The sequence below is a fragment of the Cibotium barometz genome, chromosome 37 (genome assembly GCF_041138505.1).
Source record: "Cibotium barometz isolate CiBa-2024 chromosome 37, ASM4113850v1, whole genome shotgun sequence".
Lineage (NCBI taxonomy): Eukaryota > Viridiplantae > Streptophyta > Polypodiopsida > Cyatheales > Cibotiaceae > Cibotium > Cibotium barometz.
The window spans coordinates 46,459,730-46,479,932 of NC_141082.1; the positions used below are offsets into that span (position 1 = coordinate 46,459,730).

A 20,203-nucleotide genomic window follows, 5' to 3' on the forward strand; every position below is an offset into this window, starting at 1 on the left:
TACATGTTTATGCATACAAATCATTTATGAAAATCACTCTTTTAAAATAAAAGAATTTCTTTTATGCATAAAAAAAAGGGGTCCATATAGACTATGGATCGCCTCCACATTGGCCCAGCTATACCGGTTTGGTTTGACCCCTGGTTGAGGAACATGGGCCAGGCAAGGAGTCTCCCGGCTAAGCATCGCTCTGCTGAGGTAGCCCCAGTACTAAGGGCGCTCCAACAAAATATGATTAATCTCACCGAAGGAAAGGCGTTTTTGGGATGGGTGATCGAAATTTTCCTCCTCGAGCTGCTCGGTGCCTTTCTTGTTTACTCCTGGCTTGAGCAATGAAGGAGGAAGAACGATGTGATTATAGGGGGGCAAGCAAGGCTGATCTTGACACCGGCTGGGTGGTGTCATACATCCCTAAAAATAAATACCTTATCGACCAGAGCTGGTGAATGGGCCGCCAGATGGAGGCAACCCCCTAGGACGAGGGGCAAGCAAGGCTGATCTTGACACTGGCTGGGTGGTGTAATACATCCCTAAAAATAAATACCTTATCGACCAGAGCTGGTGAATGGGCCGCCAGATGGAGGCGACCCCCTAGGACGAGGGGCTTGCTCCTAAGGCGATGACCCAGCGAAAACTCCCCATTTCAATATCCACCAACAATAAAGCCTAGGCTGCGGAGGTAAGCTAGCTATGCCTATTGACCGTTTCGATGAAGTCCCCCTCAAAGATCACCGAGGGGATATTATTACAATAACCTGTTATTATGGCCCTTGATCTTCAGTGAAAAGCGTTAAGTACCCGCTCCGGATGGATTTGGAGGTGCAGAAGTGGTCGGCGTCAGCTCACTTAAGGGGCCTTGCCTACACCTTTACACAGCAGTCTGGCTGGACAAGATCCTACTACCTTTGTAGTCATCCGAGATGAAGTGGCACAAGATGACTATCAGGCTAGCGGGGCCTGAACAGTATTACAAAGTTCCTTTGATAGGAAAATACGGCAACCACAAGGGGGCGCAGACTGATACCCAGCAACTATGCTAAATGTACCAAGATGTTTCGTATATACGCGGGGTGGCGGACACTTACGAACAGTTCGATCGTCCGGATAACCAGAACCCACAAATGGCAGAACACCCTCATTTATTGGAGAAAGCACTCGTCTCATCCATTAGTTTCTTTATGGGAGAGGATGATCCAAGTGTCCCCGTGCAGGACGAGGCCGCTTTGCGTTACACTCGAGGCTAAGAAAAAGGCCTCATGTGGGAGCCAAGCTAAAAGGGAAAAGTTGTATCGATCTAGTTTACCGTAGCGTTATGGATATAGTTCCATTAATAGGGGCCAAAAAAAAGCGTCATCTAGAAGGATTAGGATACAAACATATAAATAAAATGACAACAGGGTCGGGCCAACCGCCCTATTATATATCGTTGTCAGACCTTGAAGTAAGAGCTATAAACGTATTAGCGGGTGCAAACTCTTTTTTTTTTACCAACAAGCGCAGGAGTGAATTAATTAAGAAAGACGAAATTGCAATGACTGGCTGCGATACAGCTCTGAGTTCATCTCATCACAATCAAAAGTCTACACCTATGACCTCAGTACATGACCAAAAACCCTCAATATTCATAGCTTAATGCTTCAATTCTGGTTTGCAGCAGTCACAAAGCGGTTGGACTCAGTAATCTTCCTTTGGTGCTCCTTCAGCTGATCCTTGATGATGTATTCCATGTTCCTTAGTTGAGTTCGAGTCTCTCCAAGCACCCTAGCTTGAGTGGTGTACAATCTTGTCTGCACCATATGAAAATCAAACACCTGCACATGAAAGTCAGCAAAAAGACTTTTCAAATTTGGAATCTGGTAAGCACTATCAAATGCAATTGCACATCTATCTTTCCATATCACCCAAAGGAATTCAGCTCTGATTCTAGCCCAGCACCGCGGGAGCACCCCTACAGTATCCCCTAGTAACAGTTGTTTAGCAGAGGGCAAACAACAGACCAAATCGGTGATAGGATAGCTACAGATCTTTGGCAGTTTCTGAACAGATGACCAATATCTTCGATTCTCCGTTTGCACCTAGCACATACCCCATCTGTTATCCCACATTTCTTGCACTTTTCACCTGTCCATATGGCTTTATGCAAAATCAGCCACAGTAGAACTGATTTCTTAGGCTGAATCTCTTTAGACCAAATTATTGAAAACTTAAAGTTCCATTGGCGCCTATCATAGAGAACTGACCATCTCTTATTAAGAACCACATGCAGAGGGATTGAAGGTGCTGAGTGCACACGAGGAGGGTGGTCGAATGCTGACCCTCCTCTCCAGCAGAGAGCTTTGAGGGATAAGGGCTCTGCCAAACCTCACTCTCTAGAAAGTTGTTAATACGCTCACGAACTAGCCGAACTTCCCAAGGAAGAAGCGAAAAGCTCAAAATCAATTCATCATTGGTCATCCACCTTTGGGAGTGAGTTTGCCACACATCTGCTCACACTCTAATGCCCTTTTTGTGAATACGTAGGGCAGTACGCATTACATTACGAGACACCGACAGCAATGGTCTAAGAGGAAACCACAGAGAGTCAAGAGCTCTGATAGAGTAGCTATGTCTGCTTTCCCACACCACCCCTGCCATATCCCGAAATTTTTTCCAAGCCTTCCACAAGGAGCGAAGAAGCTCCGACCCTTTCGGCTTAATAGCTTCATGGCCTCGAGCCTCAGTCTTCAGCTCTGAGGATTGTTCCGATGTACTTAAAAAGCTTTTGAAAGTGGGTGCGAACCAAAAAACAATTTTCCTCCTCAGTTCTGGCAGCACCTTCGCTTGTAGACAACAAAGGTACTAAGTCCTTAGCTTGTTTTTTCCTAAGAACCTTAAACATTTCTTTAGAAGGACTGTCAATCTTGCCAGCCCACCATTCTTTGAAGAAAACCATGGCGTGTTTGAGGGCTAGCTCCTCCTCTAATCTGATCTGAGCTCTCAATCGAGTAATCTCATCCTGGTCCTCCGCGACACGATTAGCCTTGGTGGCTTCAAGTTCCATGAGCTGTTGGTAAGCTGCTTCTCTTCTTTTCCTTCTTATAATCGTCACTTCCCGAGAAGCAGCTTGCATTGGCCTTTTATGGTCTTTATGGATCTCCATAGGTATGGCCGACCCATCCCCCTCCACAGACACTTCATTCTCCTTATTGGCAAAGGTTTCCACGCCCTGAGTATTTGCATTCAGATCGAACATTGTGTTTTGGTCAATTTCATTGACCCAGTCTTCTAGCGATTTATCCACCTCGATTTCTTCATCAAAGCCCGAAAGTAATGACTCTTCAACCTCCGAATCCACCCACTCTGGTAGAGAAGCTAAAAGAGCAAATTTGTTGACAGTTTTAAGCCTAGGCTTACTCTGCTCCTACCAGGTCTCTTTAGCCGCCCTCCTAGGGGGAATGTTTCTTACTTCTTTAGGTCCTTGCTGAAGCGGGGTGGAATCTGGAGAAGCTGGGGGAGGAGCATTATTCGGGGCACGAAGAGGGCAATTTCTCACGAAGTGCCCCTTGGCACCACAATGAAAACAGGCAGAGGGTAGGTACTTGTAAACTATGGCTTGCTCGAGGTGCTCCCCATCGTCAGTGAAGATGTCTATCGCTGAGGGCAAATCCAGAGAGATGTCCATTTCTATGAGTACTTGAGGGTGCCATGACGACACATAGTCAGAGCGGGGTTTACCTCCCAGAACTTTCCCAAGCTTAGCACCAATAGCTCCAGGGTGATTATGACAGTGGAGGGGCAGATTAGGAAATTCTACCCAAACTGGGGGTAGTTAACCAAAGCAGAAACTTCAGGATTGAAGTCTTTATTCGAGCTGAATAAACTAAGGGGGAAATTTCGAATAAGCCACTGGCCTCTACTGAGGACATCAAACGCCATTTGCGGGTGTCGGAACACAAACAGATAATGGCTTTTAGGGAGATCCTGAATGGTCTCCACTTCAGCACCAAGCGCACCCCACTGAGAGCGTATCCAAATTCTAAGCACCTCTGCAGAGGGGGTCTAGGACCCGCCAACAGCCCGATGAGCGCCCTTGCTTCCAAATCATTCTGAATCCTCCTGATTTGGGAAGAAGGAAGAGTAATTGAGGGCTTACCTCCATCCTGAGTCACTCCTACGCCGCCTGCTCGAGCAGCACCGTTGCTTTCACTACCGTGAGGTCCGGAGGCAGGATGTCCGGGGGAGACAGGGAAAGCGATAGACAGAGGAAAAGGAGGTTTCTGTACTGGTCCGGATTCAGCAACTTGCACATTGACACTAGCTTCCTTGAGAAGTCCACTTTGGGGGCCATGGAAAGCTTCGTACACTGCAGCAGCAGGGGGAGAAGGTTGAACGCTAGAGCTTAGTGCAGACCCGTTGAAATCAGCTGGTCGAATCGATGAGTTGAACTGGAGCAGAGTGGGTCTTGCATGTGCATGCAGAGGAAACTGCCACGCACTTGGAGATAGATTGACCTAACCTGACAATGAGGGCAGAGAGGGGACGGCCAAAGAGGCCATGACAGGCTACCCCAGCAGTAGTCTATCCACTAGGCCCTGATTAGGGCTAGACCATCGATTCACCTGCTAACCCTAATCCTATAGCTTTTGCCTGTTCAACAAAAGGCCCTATTTTTGTTCCGCGGGTGCAAACTCTACTATCAGAGAGGGAAAGAACGCATTTATGGAGACCCAACAGTATCCCCCTCGAATATAGTACACGGTAATTGAACGCTTTAAGGCCCCATGCCCTAGTGATTCAATCGGGCTAGACGTAGGGACCTTACACGGAGGTAGGACTAATCGACTTGGACAACGTGGTGTTCAGGCCGGTCCTGGCCGGCCTTGGCAGCTACTCAGGCCTAAGCATAGAGAAAACCCCGTCGAGAGGCCTGCATCTATGGGGAAAGGGGATTAAAGACACGCCAAAAGATAGGCTATGCGTCACGGGTGTTTCCTTGGAGCTCTTCACTAGAGGGAGAATAACTATAATAGGGCTAAGCTATTCGAGGCTAGTTGAAAGGGAATGGTACAAGTATGAGAATGGCTACTAGTCGACCCATGACGGATCTTGCTATGAAATAATGAATGTGATGGAGGCCAAAATAGCTAAAATGAGGAGCAAATATATAGCCCCACTAAGAAAGTGAATGGGGACCCTTATATAGGAGTACATGAGGCAACAATTGTACAAGATGCCCCAACCCTTGAAGGGGGTGCATTTTACAAACGAGTATGGGGGGACGATAAGGAGTTGTTGCCACCGTGGCCAGGCCTTTGGTCCTTTAATCAATGCAGTATAACATTGAATCAATGTACACAGCACACCAAGGTGCAAAAAGAGTTTTTACTTAGCTTAACTACCAGAGATCAGTTGAAGTTCAATGTGATAAGAGCATACCTGCGCGTGTTGTTCACTGAGGATATTAGTGAGCAATTTTGCCTGTATCTCTGGGGCCTGGGCTACTGATAAATCAATGATGGTGCAACTGTTGGAGCACATAATAGGGGAGGCGTCTTGTGCATTGAATGTTCTTCGATTAACAAACTGCTTTGAGATGAGGGCGATCTAGGACAAGGTCCTTATAATGCTACCGGATATACCCCTCAATGTAAACGACGCGATATGCTCAATAAAAAAGCTGATATTAGAAAATAAGGTGCCTGTCGAGATAAAGTACAATGGTATTTTCTCCTTGGCGATCCAGGCCCTACTCATAGTGGCATCCAATGCCTAGTGGAGCGTACAAGAACGAACCAGTGGATTTAGGCAACGCATGTTGTACTTGTTAACGCCAAAGGCCGCCATGTGATGAGACCCGTTCCTCATAGAGAAGCTTAACACTAGTTTGGTACCAAAACAGGACACTTGAGTGTCCTTTTTTGGGGGTTGCGAAAAAAAATCAAACTCCTAATGTAGGCTTTAAAAACCAAAATGCTTCATTGGGCATGTAGAACATAACCCTATGCTTATGTAAAAAATGCTAAACATATAAAATGCCTTTTTATTTGGAAGTACATAAGCAACAAAGTAGCATATGTCTTGAAAATGAACATTTTTCGGGATTTTTCAGGATTTTTCCAAATATGCAAGCATCATTCTCTCAAAAAAAAAATCCAATGATATCAATAGCATTTTTCCCAAGATATTTTGATAGCATACATCAGTCCAAGGAGGTAGAAGTTTACCAAAAAAATCATTTTCCTTTCCTAGAATTTTTTCCAAAAAAGTTGTATAAAATCAGCAAAAGTAACGCGTATTATCAAAACTCAATCATGCCACTAAAAAAAATTGTAGCCCTATCAATGAGAATGTTGATTATTGGTTTTCATGCTTGAGATGAGATAAATAAGCCATAATTTGATGTGTATGACACTAACTTAGCCTCCACTTAAGTAGGTTCTTATCGCCTAGTTCTAAAAAAATTGTAAAAAACAAAAATACAAAATTTGATCATCTTTTTTCAAAAACTAATCATAACTATGCTTGCACAAGTAGTCTACACCTATAGTTACAACAAATAATGCACTTACACAGCTTTCCCCTTTGATGAAAATCAAAATTAGGCTCATAATTAGACATTTTACGTATTAAAAACAGGTTGCGCAAAAGGCCATGTATGAGAAGAGGCCCAAAAAGTGGCTCTAAAGTTTTGGAAAATTCAAAACAAAGTAGTATTTACCCTATATAACATGGGTGCACCTCAAGTTTTACATTATTAGCTTGCATATGGAAGGAGAAAAATTCATGCTCCACTTGTATAAAAAACATCATTTCAATATTAGCGAGTCAAAAATTTATCCAATAATTATCGTTTGATGATTCCAAGATTTAGTTTACATCATGGGCTTTCCATCAAGCCAAGTTTCATGATCAAACTATGTCCCTTCTAAAAGTTATGTACAAATTACTACTATTTTGAAAACAGCAAAAATCATGCGTTTTATCAGCATGCGTCTAAGAAAATTAAAATATTGCCTTGCAAAAGCTAAGAAAAGTGCAATTTAAAAAATCTCAAATTTTTTTAGGGTCTTGAGGAACATCTGTGGATGTTAAGCATTTCAAAACTCTTAATAGATTGCCCACAAAAATTCAAGAAAAATGCTAACTTTCAGGACACTTTAGTGTCCTCAGGACACTTTAGTGTCCAATTACAGAACTAGTGTTAAGGAGGACACCAGTGGGCTGGTAAACTAGGCATTAGCGATGTCGGCCACTGTCTCTGAAGAGCCTTCCCTCCCACTACATGGAGCTAATATCTACCCTCAACGAAGTGGCAGAGCCTATAGTAGAAACCATCTACATGCTCTTTAGGCTATTTAGACACCAAGGAAGCACTTATTACAATCAGGGATGCCCCCTCTAGAAGCCCTTTGCCACCTCCTACAACAACTCGGCTAGTTATCCTAGGCTTATACCCCGATGCGGGATAGGGTCAGGCACCATTGCTAGCATACGTAGGGATTTCAAAAGGGTACTCAAGGCTTTAATTGGGAGACACCTTGTCCCCGAGGGCTTAGCATTGGAGGAGCTAGACATGGTGGGCTGCCACACGAGCATTTATGTGGGTCTCATGGGGGAGGTTGCAGCCCCTCGCACGTGGGAGGTGTACCATTCCCGTGCCTTCTGGGCCCACATCTTTTCAAAATGGGGAAATGATATACCCAGAACTCTCCTTTACTTTGGCCTAAACGGGGCCACCTTAAAGGGGGAGGGTCTTTGCTCACAAAAGTGAAGGAGGCATGTGGAAACCTACCGGGTTACGAAGAGGAGCCTACATGCAGAGTGTTCTACATCACCCTATCCTCCAGGAACTAGCGTCTTTCCAGATTTCCTTGGGACACAAAGACAAGATCTACCTTCCCTCCCAAGCAGCCGTACTATGGCAAGGTAGAGGAGGAGATGGGGTGTCGTCTACTGTTATATGCACATAATGTGTGTATATACTAGGAGGGTAACCCACATTAGGCTTGTGAGCATGGGAGCATGGGAACAAGCTCTAGTGGAGCATGGGTTAGGACTAACCTTAAGGGTTAAGGTTAGGGTTAGGCATCCAAGGGTCACACATGGGAAATGGAGAGTCAAGAGTCACTTGAGGGCCCTCCTATATATTAGGGACATGGGGCACACTCAAGGGAGGCTTGGAGGCTTGGAGACTTAGGCCATGGTCTCTTGTGTAGAGGTCCATATCTACTCACCTATCATTTCACACTATAGCTACATGCTATTGGATTGGAGTTATACCTCTTGATGGTATGGGACATCAAGGTAGAGGTATTATGTATTTCATTTATAATTCATGTGTGCATCCCTTAGGCTTAGGGGTGGTTGGGTGGATGAGTTTATGCCTGATTTATGCATGTTTATGCATAACAATTATCTAGAGAGATCTTAGGGTTTTAACTGTGGTATTAGAGCAATCTCTATTTAATTGTTGTTGATTTTTTAGAAAAATAAATTTTAATATTTAATAATAAAAATATTATTCTGTTGATTTGTCTTAATGATTTCCACGTGGATCATCGATATGGCGATTGGAATGTGTGTTGCTACAATTCAATGGACGAATCGACATTGTAGGGAAATTCCATGAGTTTAATGCTATTTTGTGGTTTAAAATAAGCATTAATGGAAACTTTTATGAAAATACCACATATTTTATTGTGTATATTTTTGGTAGAATGGATTCCCTAAATTTCTAGAATTTTTAAGAATTTTTTTCTAATTTTTTAGAAATTTTTGAGCATTTTTATGATTAAAAATGTATTTTTTATACATTTTTGCGGGTTTTTCCACGGGTATGCGATCAAATTTCTGCCAATTTTCTGCTAAAATTTAGTAGGGGGCAGCATCTTAATGCATGGAATGCTATCTCGTGTGCAGGGGACCCTCTTCGTCTCTCAATTCTGAATTTTCTTCTATTTTTCCTCACATTTATAAACCACCTCTTTAAAAAAACTTTTTTTTTAATATTAATCATAATTAAGACTTAATTATGATTAACAACATTAATCAAAAAATTAACCTCTATGTTAACAAAGAGAGAAGAGATGGGAGGAGAGAGAGTGGAAGGGAGAAGAAGGAGAGGAAAGAGGGGAGAAGAAGGAGAGGAGGGAGTTTTCTCCCTCTCCCACTCTTTTGCGCACAGGCTGGGGGAGTTGTGCAGCAGAGCGAAAAAAAAAGCCCCCCCACTAAAAAAATCAAAAGCCATAAGCTTTATTTTAAAAAAACCTTTTGAAAGCTTTTCAAAAAAGCTTGGAAAAAAGCCCAAAAAAGAGAGGTAAATCCGAATTTTGAGAAAAATATTTCTCTGGAAATTTTTGGAATTTATTTTCTTGAAAACTCTTGGCTTTCCGCATTCTCGGGAAACCTTTTGGCTTTCCGACTTCCGAATAAACTTTTGACCTTCCGTATTCCGAAAACTTTTGATCTTTCACATTCTGAATTTTTTTTTTGTCTTCTCATTTTCTCGAAACTTTTGGCTTTCCGTATTCCGGAAAAACCATTGGAATTCCGAAATTTTTTGACCGTTCGTATTCTAAATGCGTTCGGGGTTAATTAAAAATTTTGAAAAACTCCTAAAAATTAGTGAAAAATTAGACGAAGGTTATTTTAAATTTTGGGAAAATGTGGGATTGGTGTTTGGCATGTGGTGTGTCCATTCGGGCACCCGTGACCATTCAAATTCCTTTAAAAATATATTTTTTGACCCAAAAATTTTAAAAATCTATTAAAATTATTAATTTTCATTGGATTTGAGAATTGTCGGGCGGAATTGGAAATTTCGTAAACGATGGGATTCTTAGAAAAAATTAGGAATATTTTAGAAATTATTTTTAGAAATCTTAAAAATTAGTATTTATAAAATATCAATGGTATTTTAGAAAATTAAATTGCTAAAAATTTTCTAGAGAAATATAGGTTTGGAATGCCAGTTTGGTGGAGTTCAAAATTATTATATTTTGAGGCCCTAGAAAATTAGAAAAAATTAGGAAAAAAATTCTTTTTCTCGAGAATTTAATAATTTTGAGGGTTATTTAATGTTGAAGTATGTTTTCTCGTATACTGACATTAGATAGTTACACGTTATTCGCTTATTATTAATACGATTGTACCTCGTATTAGTAGTTATTTTTGTTTGGATTATTCGCTTATTATTAATACGATTGTACCTCGTATTAGTAGTTATTTTTGTTTGGATTAATTCTAAATGATGTTTTTATGATTTTTGGTTTTTGTTTAGCCATTCTTTTTGGACATGTTCCTTAATTTCTTCAATGATGGCTAGAATCTCCATTCAAAGTGTGTTTCACCTTTGACACTTTTTCATGATAATTTATTTTGCACTTGTTTAAGTGTGGTTTGTGCTTAATTTCTTAAGCCTAAGACAAATTCTATCATGGGTTAGTTGATCCGTTTGTTTTGGTGGATTTTATTGGACGTTTTCCAAGTTTTATATGGACTCATTAGATTTTGCCTAGATCACTTGTGTCTAGGGGATTTTTATTGAGTGTTACACACATATGTTTCACTTGCTTACTTTGGAGTTTTGTTTGAACAACACTATGTTCATATACTCCAGATTGATGAGTTGGCTACTAATTTTAATACTTCTTTTGGCATGATTAATGTCCATTAGATGGCATGCATTGATTTTTATGATCAATCATGGTTTTTATGGATCTGAGGAGCTTCTATGCTTTTATCCATGGTTTTTTAAAGATCTTTTGATCTTTTGGATAATTTCATGTGCTTTTTGAAGGTAGCATTTGCCTTCATTTTTTGGCACATAATTTTGGACTATGTTCCTTGAACTCTTGTACATATTCCAACTCGGATACCTAGTTGCTTATATATCTAGGTGAGTTATTTTTTTACCCCAGCTTTATTGTGTAGTTATCATTAGAGAAGTGCCAATAACTCAATTTCTTTTCTAATGATGTACTTGGAAAGAGTTATTCCTTGATGTAGTCTCAGGTATATAGAGACAGATTTTAGTATGTGAAAGTCTGGGATAAGGCCATTTTATTCCTTTTATACATGATTTTTTTCATATTTCCTAGACGGCATACTAGGGAGTTTCAAATTGTTAAGGTATGTATGGGTGGTATCATGGTGGTATGGGATGCTAATGATCCCTCACATATATTATCTTATGGGATAATTTGGGCTCAAGATTGTTGCTTTGCTTACATCACTTAGCATGTTGACCTCAACATTCAAAGACAATCTCATTTTCTAAATTCACTAGAAGTTATAGTGTGGGCATTCTCTAGATAAACTTCTTTTATCTATAGCCTCTTGCATGTTTTGATGAGGGTTATCTCGTTCGGCATTTTTACTTGTTGAAATCTCTTTCTTTAGAGTTCAAACAAGTTTATCTTGTTGTGTTCGGATAAGGAAATTTGGATTCTTCTTTTGTTGGCATTTCTTTCTCTAGTTCTGTACTTTAGGTGATTTATATAGTCAACCTGATTGTTTGTACGGATGGACATATGTAACTCATCGAGACGCTGATGACTCTCTATGTTGATATGGGTAACTCGGGATGTCGATTATTCCATATGCAGATGTGGGTATGTTGGGACGTCGATGAATCCTTGGTTTCTGTTGTTATAATGCCATGTTTTCCTACTTTATTCTTTCGAATGGTTTACAACGAGGAAGTTACTTTGAATGTGAATTGCTCTGCACAATTGCCTTAGTCGTGTCTTCATCAGCTTCCCCACACTATTCATAATGGGTGCCCCATCCTTGCATTTATATAACTTACCAGCATCATGGTCATGTGGTCCCCAAGAAGTGGAAGGTGAACCCAATGGTGTACTATCAACTGAGGAGAGTGAAGGACGTTCACGTGGTGGGGTAGATGCATCTGTCCCACCACTACCACAACAACCTCCCCCTGAACTAGAGCCACGTGAGCGACAACGTCTACGTGAGCTTGACCGAGCATCTATGGGGCTGGGAGACACTATGCTCTGAGGTGTGGTATTCCCCCCCTCGATCAGAATGGAGGGTACCCACAGTACAATTGGATACATGTTCAACCACATAAGCATAAATTGTTTGAAGCACAAAAACACTTCGGACTTTACCTTCAGTGGATATACCCATGCATGCCTTGAGTAATCATCAATGAAAGTCACGAAGTACAAGTGTTTACCAAATGATAGAGTTTGCATAGGCCCACATACATCACTATGTACATGTTGCAATTTGCGAGTGGCCCGCACAGAACCATCCTTTGGAAACATAGAACGCTGCATTTTGCCCAAAATACAGCCTTCACAAACATGTTTCAATGGTGCCTCAAGAGGGGGCAATGAAGCAACCATATCAAATTTTTGCAAACGCAGCAAACTAGCAAAGTTCAGATGACCAAAACGAGCATGCCATAGTTTTGCATCTGAAACTGCCTTTTCATCAGAAACTGCATTTGCTGAATCTTCCACACACTTGTCATAAGAATTGAGCCTATACAGCCCACGAAACAAGGTGCCAGATACAATAATCGTATCACCAGAAGTCAAATCATGAACAGTACATCTGTCATCCATAAATTTGACTACAAGTCCAAGTCTAGCAAGCGCAGAGACAAACAATAGATTCTTCTTTATCCCTGGCACATACAAAGCATCTGAAAGTGTGAAAGTGCTACCATTTGCAGCAGTAAGCATAATTTTACCAATTCCCTTCACTGGGTAAGAAGCATTGTTGGCACATGTGATAGTATTCCCATTAGGGATAGCCTCAAGACAAGTGAACATATCACGATGCGAGGTAATGTGCTTTGTAGCACCACTATCAAAATACCAAACATCAGAGTCAACAAAAAGTGCCAAACATGCATCATGTACAGATGGGTCATACTGGCAATACACGCTAAACGCGCATTCTGTATCCTGCACAACATTTGCAGAATTTGCATTTGTAGAAGCATCCACTATTGTGGCTGCATTTGACTCTTTCTTCTTTGCCTCTTTAGCCTTTAGCTTAGGGCAATTCTTAATGACATGATCAGTTGCCTTACAATAGTCGCACCTTATTTTTTTCTTGCCTTTATCAAGAGCCTTCTCAGACCTATTGTTGCTACCTGTGGAAGGAGAAGAAGTTGCAGACCTACTAATAGGAGAAGAAACAGTGGAAGGGGTTGCCTTACCACTTCTTCTCTGCTGGGTAGTAATAAATGCGTGATCAACTGCACGCTACCTAGCCCTGTTTTACCCGAACTGCGCTTCTTGTTGCAAGAGCTTGTTGACTAAAGTATCATACTTGACAACATCAGGTCTGTCCTCAGTAACAAGTCTCCACGTGGAAGCAAAAGTCTGATATGACTCAGGTAAAGCATCAAGAACAGTCTGCATAAGAGAATGATCAGGAATAATCTCACCTGCAAAAATCAACTATTCCTTGAGATCTTTCATCTCAGCAAGAAAAACATTCATGTCATCATCTTCCTGCATAATCTTCGATTCTAGCTCTTTACGTAGGTAAGAGATTTTTGCCTCGTTTTTACGAGACCTGCATACAAACTTGCATACAAACTAGCTAGAATATCCCAAGCCTGTTTTGCTGTTTTAGCTGACGAATATGTGGGGTGATGTTACGTTTGACAGAAAGTGCAATCAAGGCATGAGCCTGCGCATCTTTACCATCCCAATGAGCTTGTTCAGCAGTGGGTAAAACAGCAACAACAGTAGAGCTACTAGAACCTGCAACATCCTCAACAGATCCTACATCCACAGAACCTGGACATACATCCATACCCTGCACAATGTTCCACACTCCTTTTACAACCAAAACATGCTGCATTATGTATGCCCAAAGTGGGTAGTTGCTGTCTCCATCCAATTTGTCATCAGCAGACAACATGCGAAATACATCATTGCTATTATCAGCCATGGCCACTGACTGAAACTGATGCAAAAGCTACCTGTAATGAAGCAAAGACTGAACAGAGAACAACTCGTGCTATATAGCACGGTCCATAATAGAATACGTATGCCTGTTTTGCAGAAAACTGCATTGTCAAAATTTTTGCAGAAAATGACGAAAACACCTATGCAAAACTTGCAATTGCAGAGTATAGGGACCTGCAAGCGCTCGTGAAAGCTCACCTCAATCGGAGAACGTGAGTCGGACGGTACCGACGGCGTAGCCCTAGAAGCCGATGCCTGCTCTGATACCAATTGTTGGAATTAGGGTTGCAGGAAAGCACACAAACCTTGGAGAAGAAGAAGCAAGAATGCACACAACACACTATGTATTAGATTGTGTCAATGTACAAAAGATAAGTTAGCCCTAGAATGATGGACGTATATACAAGCTGGGGGAAAAAACCTCCTAAAGAGGGAAAAAGTGCCCCGGCGGTCCTAAGTGTGTTCACACACATCACTGTCTATATATATGGCAACAGAATGTAGATCAGATTCTGGATCCACAGGTAACATGGGTGAGGTTGAGAAGAAAAGACTACAAGAATAACAAATATTGCTAGTAGATAAATTTGTTAAAGGCTAGTCATGCCACTATGGATACCAAACGAGGAGGGCACCTTAAACCATCAAGCACTCCTAATATGGGTAGGTCTTATGTTTACTATGAATTTGTGAGGTGGATGTGGCTTGTACTACATTTTGTGCAGTAGTACATAATGATTTGTCATTGTTGTTGCCATATGTTTGACTTGTAATTTTGCAATACATTGACTTTTATTAGTATTGCATGTGTTTGTAGATAATGATCCTGACAAGGAAGAAAATCAACTTGTTAAGAGGGTTTGCAATGTAGAGATGGCGTATGTCCCTTTGTCTAGTTTGCCTATCTTTTCAACAAGTGCTCCACGTAAAGATAATTATAAAGTGTGGAAGTATGATTATATCTCATTGGGTAAGAAGATCAATAAAAATATTAATGAAGGAGCATTCAAAATCATTCGTCAATTTTATCTGGAAGTTAGTAGGGCCAAGAAGTGGTGCAACTCTAAGCAAGCGGCATGGAGTGTGGACTTGTGTTTGATTGACTTGCCAACTGGGAGCACTATCCCTCAAGTGAAGAATGGAATTCCTCCTTGGAGTTTCTTGAGTGAGGAGCACATCACATGCTCTCTTTCCATAGCATCAACTGTCATGGATGACTATGGTTGGACATTACTTATTTGTTTCACCAACCTCCATAGCCTTTGTTGAGCATACATCATGACAAATGAAGATGGATATATATTATAGGTGATAGGATTTAGTATGATTTATTTTTTTAATAAGAAAAACATATTAGATAACGTCTTAAATCTATATTTGAAATCATTACAGGTGGTTTATGGAGACTAGTGACTCCATTGGAATAGCAGACACAATTGGCCTTGGGGTCAAGGTGTGTATATTTGTTCCTATATATAAACTAGTGTGCATTTTATCAAAATATTTTGGATTAATATATTTACTTATCATTGTTTTTAGACCAATGGATTTCAGATATTGGTTTTGTCTAGAAATGGAGAAAAGCCACGTTACTACTTGGACAAGGCCAAACCCATTGCAGGGAGATTAAAGCTTTCCTTAGAGAGCTATTGCATTACCCATTTAGTCACCATCCTCTCTGAGGTGCATGAGAGGAGAAAGGTGGCACTTGGAGAGGAGGTTTAGAGAAAAGCTCCTCCACTATGTTGATGTTTATGGAGCTCTTATGCCTTATTGGAGGTAGTGTGCTTGAGCTTGGTGCAAGTACCGGCCCCGAATTGAAGGCAACATTACACTCAGGGTGTTCTTGCCTCCTCTCGAGCTTGGAGATGAGACTGAGATGGATTATGATTTTGAGGCACCATTGGACTAGTAGGTGCTCTTTACATTTTAAAGCTTGAAGTCATAGTTTATAACTATTATATTGGTATAATAATGAGTCTTTTAATATATACAAGCTAATTAAAGATGCTTAGTGTCATGACTTTTTATGTAGGAGATATGGCAACACACATGGCTAGTGAAGACACCTATGACTATGAGATAGTGGAAAAGCATCGTAGATGGTTAAAGTATGTAGATGAGTCTGCTTCAAAGACTTAGATCTACTATATTTTGTTTGAATATCCCAAATTCTCTTTTATTTGGCGATATTCGACTAAATGCTAGATGTAAGATTCCTCCTCAGCCCTAAAAGATGTATAAGCTCTCACCTCAATCCCTTGTAATCATCCTTTATTTCAGAATGCAAGAAAATATTATTTTCTCTTGTTTTGGCTTAGAGAGAGAAAATGTTCTAGAGAGAGAATTCAAAATTGAAATATTCCTAGATACAAAGTTTCTCTTAATATCTAAGATTAATTACCCTGAAACAAAAGTTCAAAAAGAATTTTTCAATGTGCATTAGAATTTAATTGAATATGTGTATTAAAGGCCTTAGCCTAAGGGTCCATATTTTCAGAAATTTTTGATTAAGGTCCAAATAAGGTTCTCAAGGACCAATAGGATTAATCCAAGGTTGGGATGAAAAAAATGCAAAGAATAAAAGAAAAAATCTCAAAAATGAGTAAATGCTTACATAAGATGAAGAGTTGATTGAGTAGTGGGTTTATTAGTTAAAATTTAATTTTTATTACTAAAAAATCAATTTTTGACACCTCAGTAATTAAGGAGGAAGAGGTCCCATGAAGTAGGCGCTTTTTTTCATCATTACCTTGCATTTTTAATTTAAAAAAATGAGATTTTTCTCTCTTCTCTTACAAACTGGATCAAAAAGGGAGCCAAACTGGTCTAAATCTTGTCCAAACTGGATCAAAATGAAGTTGGAAGCCTCTAGAACTCAGTTGGACTTGGTAAGTGGCCTCCCTCACCTATAAATAGGCCCTCATTCTTTTGTATTTTCATCTTTGAGTAATTACACGCTCGTATTATCTTCATTTTTAGTGTAATTTCTATTATCTCTCTATTTTGCCTCTTCTTTGGGAAGTTTGGAGCTTCACAATTCTCCATCTTCTCTTGGAGATTACTCTCCCCATCTTGCCAAAGCTTGCTTTGTGGGCTTCACTTCTCTTCAAAAGAATCAAGCCAAAGTCAAAGATAAGCCTTAATTTAATGGGTTTTTCTATTCTTCTCAATGACTTTCTTCTTTTCAACCCCTCTAATGCTTGAGAAGCTTTCAATTGAGTGGTTTTTTCTTGAAATTAATATTTTTAAAGATTCATAATGTTTAATTAGAATAATACTAATCTTTATGCTTAATTAAAGTGTTCTTATTAAGTAAATCTCTCGTTTTGGAAAGATTAATCATCTTTATGGTTAGATCCTTGTTAGAAGGATGGTTCTTATGATAATCTCATTATCTTAATCAATACTCTAGGATTGGCAAGTTAGAGAAAAAGATTAGGTATTTTTATGATTTTATCTAGTTAAAGATGATGATTAATTATTTTAAGCTAATTTATAATTAAGAAAAATCATACTAATTCATTTTAAGCTGAAAGAGGGTTATGCTAACATTTTTAGAAATGAGGAATGATGTCTGCACACTCACAAGGGCTACTAGCTTTCCAACCACACAACTTCATGAAGATGCCACTAGAGAATCCTCCATCTGGGCCAGCCTTGACTTGGCTTGGTAAGACGACTCTCTCTATTTTGTATTTCATCCTACTATATTAATTCAAAACTTTTTCTTTGCTTTAAAAAAGAAAAGAACCGTGAACAAATACTAACCTTGCTCGAAACCACCAAAATGAGGGGGGAAGATAATTTAGATCAACACGCGTGTAAATAAATAAGACAAGGACACCATATGATAAATGAATCCAATGTGTTACCACCAAAGTATTGATTCATAGATCATGTGACAAGTGCATGTGCATGTCCTTTGATCGTATTCTAGGATGGGATAGGCCGGATATATTCGATCTCAACGACTGCTTTCCTCAAATTCTGTTGTGTTGCATGTTGGCCCCATCGTATGAGCATCGGAATAAATCATGTGCACGCTTATTATTTGCCATAAGTCCATGCTTTCCTATAGCCATGGAGGCATGGCCCCACTGTATGAGCATCGGAATGTATCACGTGCAAGTTATAGTGGTACGTGTGCATAATGACCGGCATAACGCACAAAGTAGAATGCATATATTCGATTTCAACATCGATGCCGGCCGCTCATTAGAACTTAGGAGACGATAATAATATATACATTCATATGGACATCAAAGTGTCCCTTATTAGTACAAAAGGCATATAAGCTTTCTGCATGCATCAGCGGGATCCATAGACTATTTCGGGGGCCCTTCTCTTTGCAGAATCCATCAAAAACGTCAATACGTTGCCTTCATCCATAGAATCCAGGCTTCTATCCACCGTCTCATCGTCATTATTATAGACCCAATATGCACTTTTCCTGGTGAAGGCTTTGTTGGAGACGAAGAAAAGAGGGATTCTGTGAGAAGAGTCAGCAAGCCCCACTTGCCTGAGGCCCATCCGGAAGCTGTTCTCAACTTCATTACGAAGCTGCTTGCTTGCGTCTACAGCTTTCATGGCATATCTTTCACTGATATTCTTCACACTCTCATCACATTTGGTGCGCACAAATGCGCAGGGCGTGTCATACTGTATAGCCGCCTTCACAATCTCAAAATCTACTTGAAAGAAGCGATCACAAGTGAGGATGAGGATGGCATCAAAAGCGTAGAGCCTCATGTCAGAAAAGTAAGTGGCTGCGGGATGAGTGATTGTGCCAGCACCAGGCAAATCCCAGAGCACCACGTGAGACGCCCTTGGGTGAGGATAGCTCTTCACTACTTGCGTGCATTCTGCTTCTCCCACGGCTGCTGCACCTGTAATAAGAACCAAATCCCACAAGAACGGCGCCTTACAAAACAAGAGTGTGGTGCTGCAGCACATGAGAGTTCATGATCTCACCATACCTGGATAATTGTCGGGGATGGATCGAACTCCATTGATGAAGGAAGATTTTCCCACACCGCTCTGCCCACTCACTACAAAGTTGTAGTGATTAATGCAATCAACTCCAAGCTCTTTTCTAGCTCGCTCTATGAGCACTTTGGGTGCCTCTCCCTCCTTTTTGGATGCACCACCGAGGTCAGGAGGTCGGCTAGGAGGGTCTTTAAAGAAACGTTCAAGTAGCCAAGTTATGGCTAGAGGTACGGCACTAACAAGAGCCCTTCCAACACCTCCTATAACAGCGACAGCAGCCTTTGCAACAGCACCACCCATTCGGGGATTTCAAACTGTGAAACAATGAGCGAGCAACGTGTAAGCTTGTGTGGAGACTACGTAGAAAACCAGCTTTACGAACCTTGCAATGATACAATGAGCCTGAATGTGTGTGTGTGTCCATGCTATGCGTAAGCCTGCGCTAGGCTGTGCACATGTATATATTAGGCACAAGAGAAGTTTCAAGTCACAACGCTAGCCAATACTCACAGTTGAACCCTACACCTAACCCAACAAAGACAGGGAAAATGGATGGCAAACAAACGAGTCTAAGTTGTATGTAGAAAGAGAATGGCAAACAAACTAGTCTAAGTTTTACGGGGGGAGAGAGAGAGAGAGAGAGAGAGAGAGAGAGAGAGAGAGGAGACCGAATTCTCGTTTCCCTCGGAAGAGTGTTGGGGAGACGAGGGTGGAAAATTTCTCGTTACACTCACCTTTTGTACAGCTCCAAAGGTATTCACTTTATTCCTTTCACTCTATCCTTTGATAGACGTCCACCCAAGGCGATCACGAATTAGTATTAGCAAGTGTCTTTTGCCGCTCATAAGCAGTTTTTCCCTTTTCCTTCGTTATGATATGGAGATGGACTTCTACTATTAAGAACAAAAAAGGAAGAGGGGGGTTGTTGGCCATGTGATGAGAGCTACGTGTTCACATTCTTGTGCTTTTTGGAATTGCTTGGTTATCTCATCTAATTCTCTAAGTTTATCAAGAAGATAAACCCTAAAGAGCTTAGTTTTGTGTTTTGCTATTTTTGGAAATTTTTATGTTGCACCATGCTTTGATTGTGCATTTGTGTGTGTGTGTGATTACAATATTTAGGTAACCTAGAATGCATGGGTAGTAGCAAGGATGCATTTTTGCATCACGATAAAGAAAGATGCCAATCAAAAGATGAGGAAAATTAAGAATACTACAATATATTAAAATGTTGGGCATCCATGATTATGAACTCTCATCTATATTTAAAATGTACA

The 20,203-nt window shown here is 40.6% G+C and overlaps 1 protein-coding gene across 4 annotated transcripts; it reads right to left on the reverse strand.

The window, feature by feature from the left end:
* Positions 1-18,167: 18,167 nt before the first annotated feature.
* Positions 18,168-19,630, reverse strand: LOC147617325 (uncharacterized). 4 transcript variants are annotated; one of them, XM_086776393.1, is made up of 3 exons: positions 19,595-19,630; positions 18,917-19,240; positions 18,168-18,826 (listed from the first exon to the last, which is right to left on the reverse strand). In XM_086776393.1, exons 2-3 carry the CDS (start codon positions 19,224-19,226, stop codon positions 18,249-18,251), a joined length of 888 nt encoding a protein of 295 aa, XP_086632519.1. In that variant the 5' UTR covers positions 19,227-19,240; positions 19,595-19,630; the 3' UTR covers positions 18,168-18,248. The 4 variants fall into 4 exon arrangements, with proteins under 4 accessions (XP_086632519.1, XP_086632520.1, XP_086632517.1 ...); XM_086776394.1 differs by lacking the exon at positions 19,595-19,630 and adding an exon at positions 19,437-19,577; XM_086776391.1 differs by lacking the exon at positions 19,595-19,630 and adding an exon at positions 19,382-19,577.
* Between the last annotated feature and the right edge of the window lie 573 nt (positions 19,631-20,203).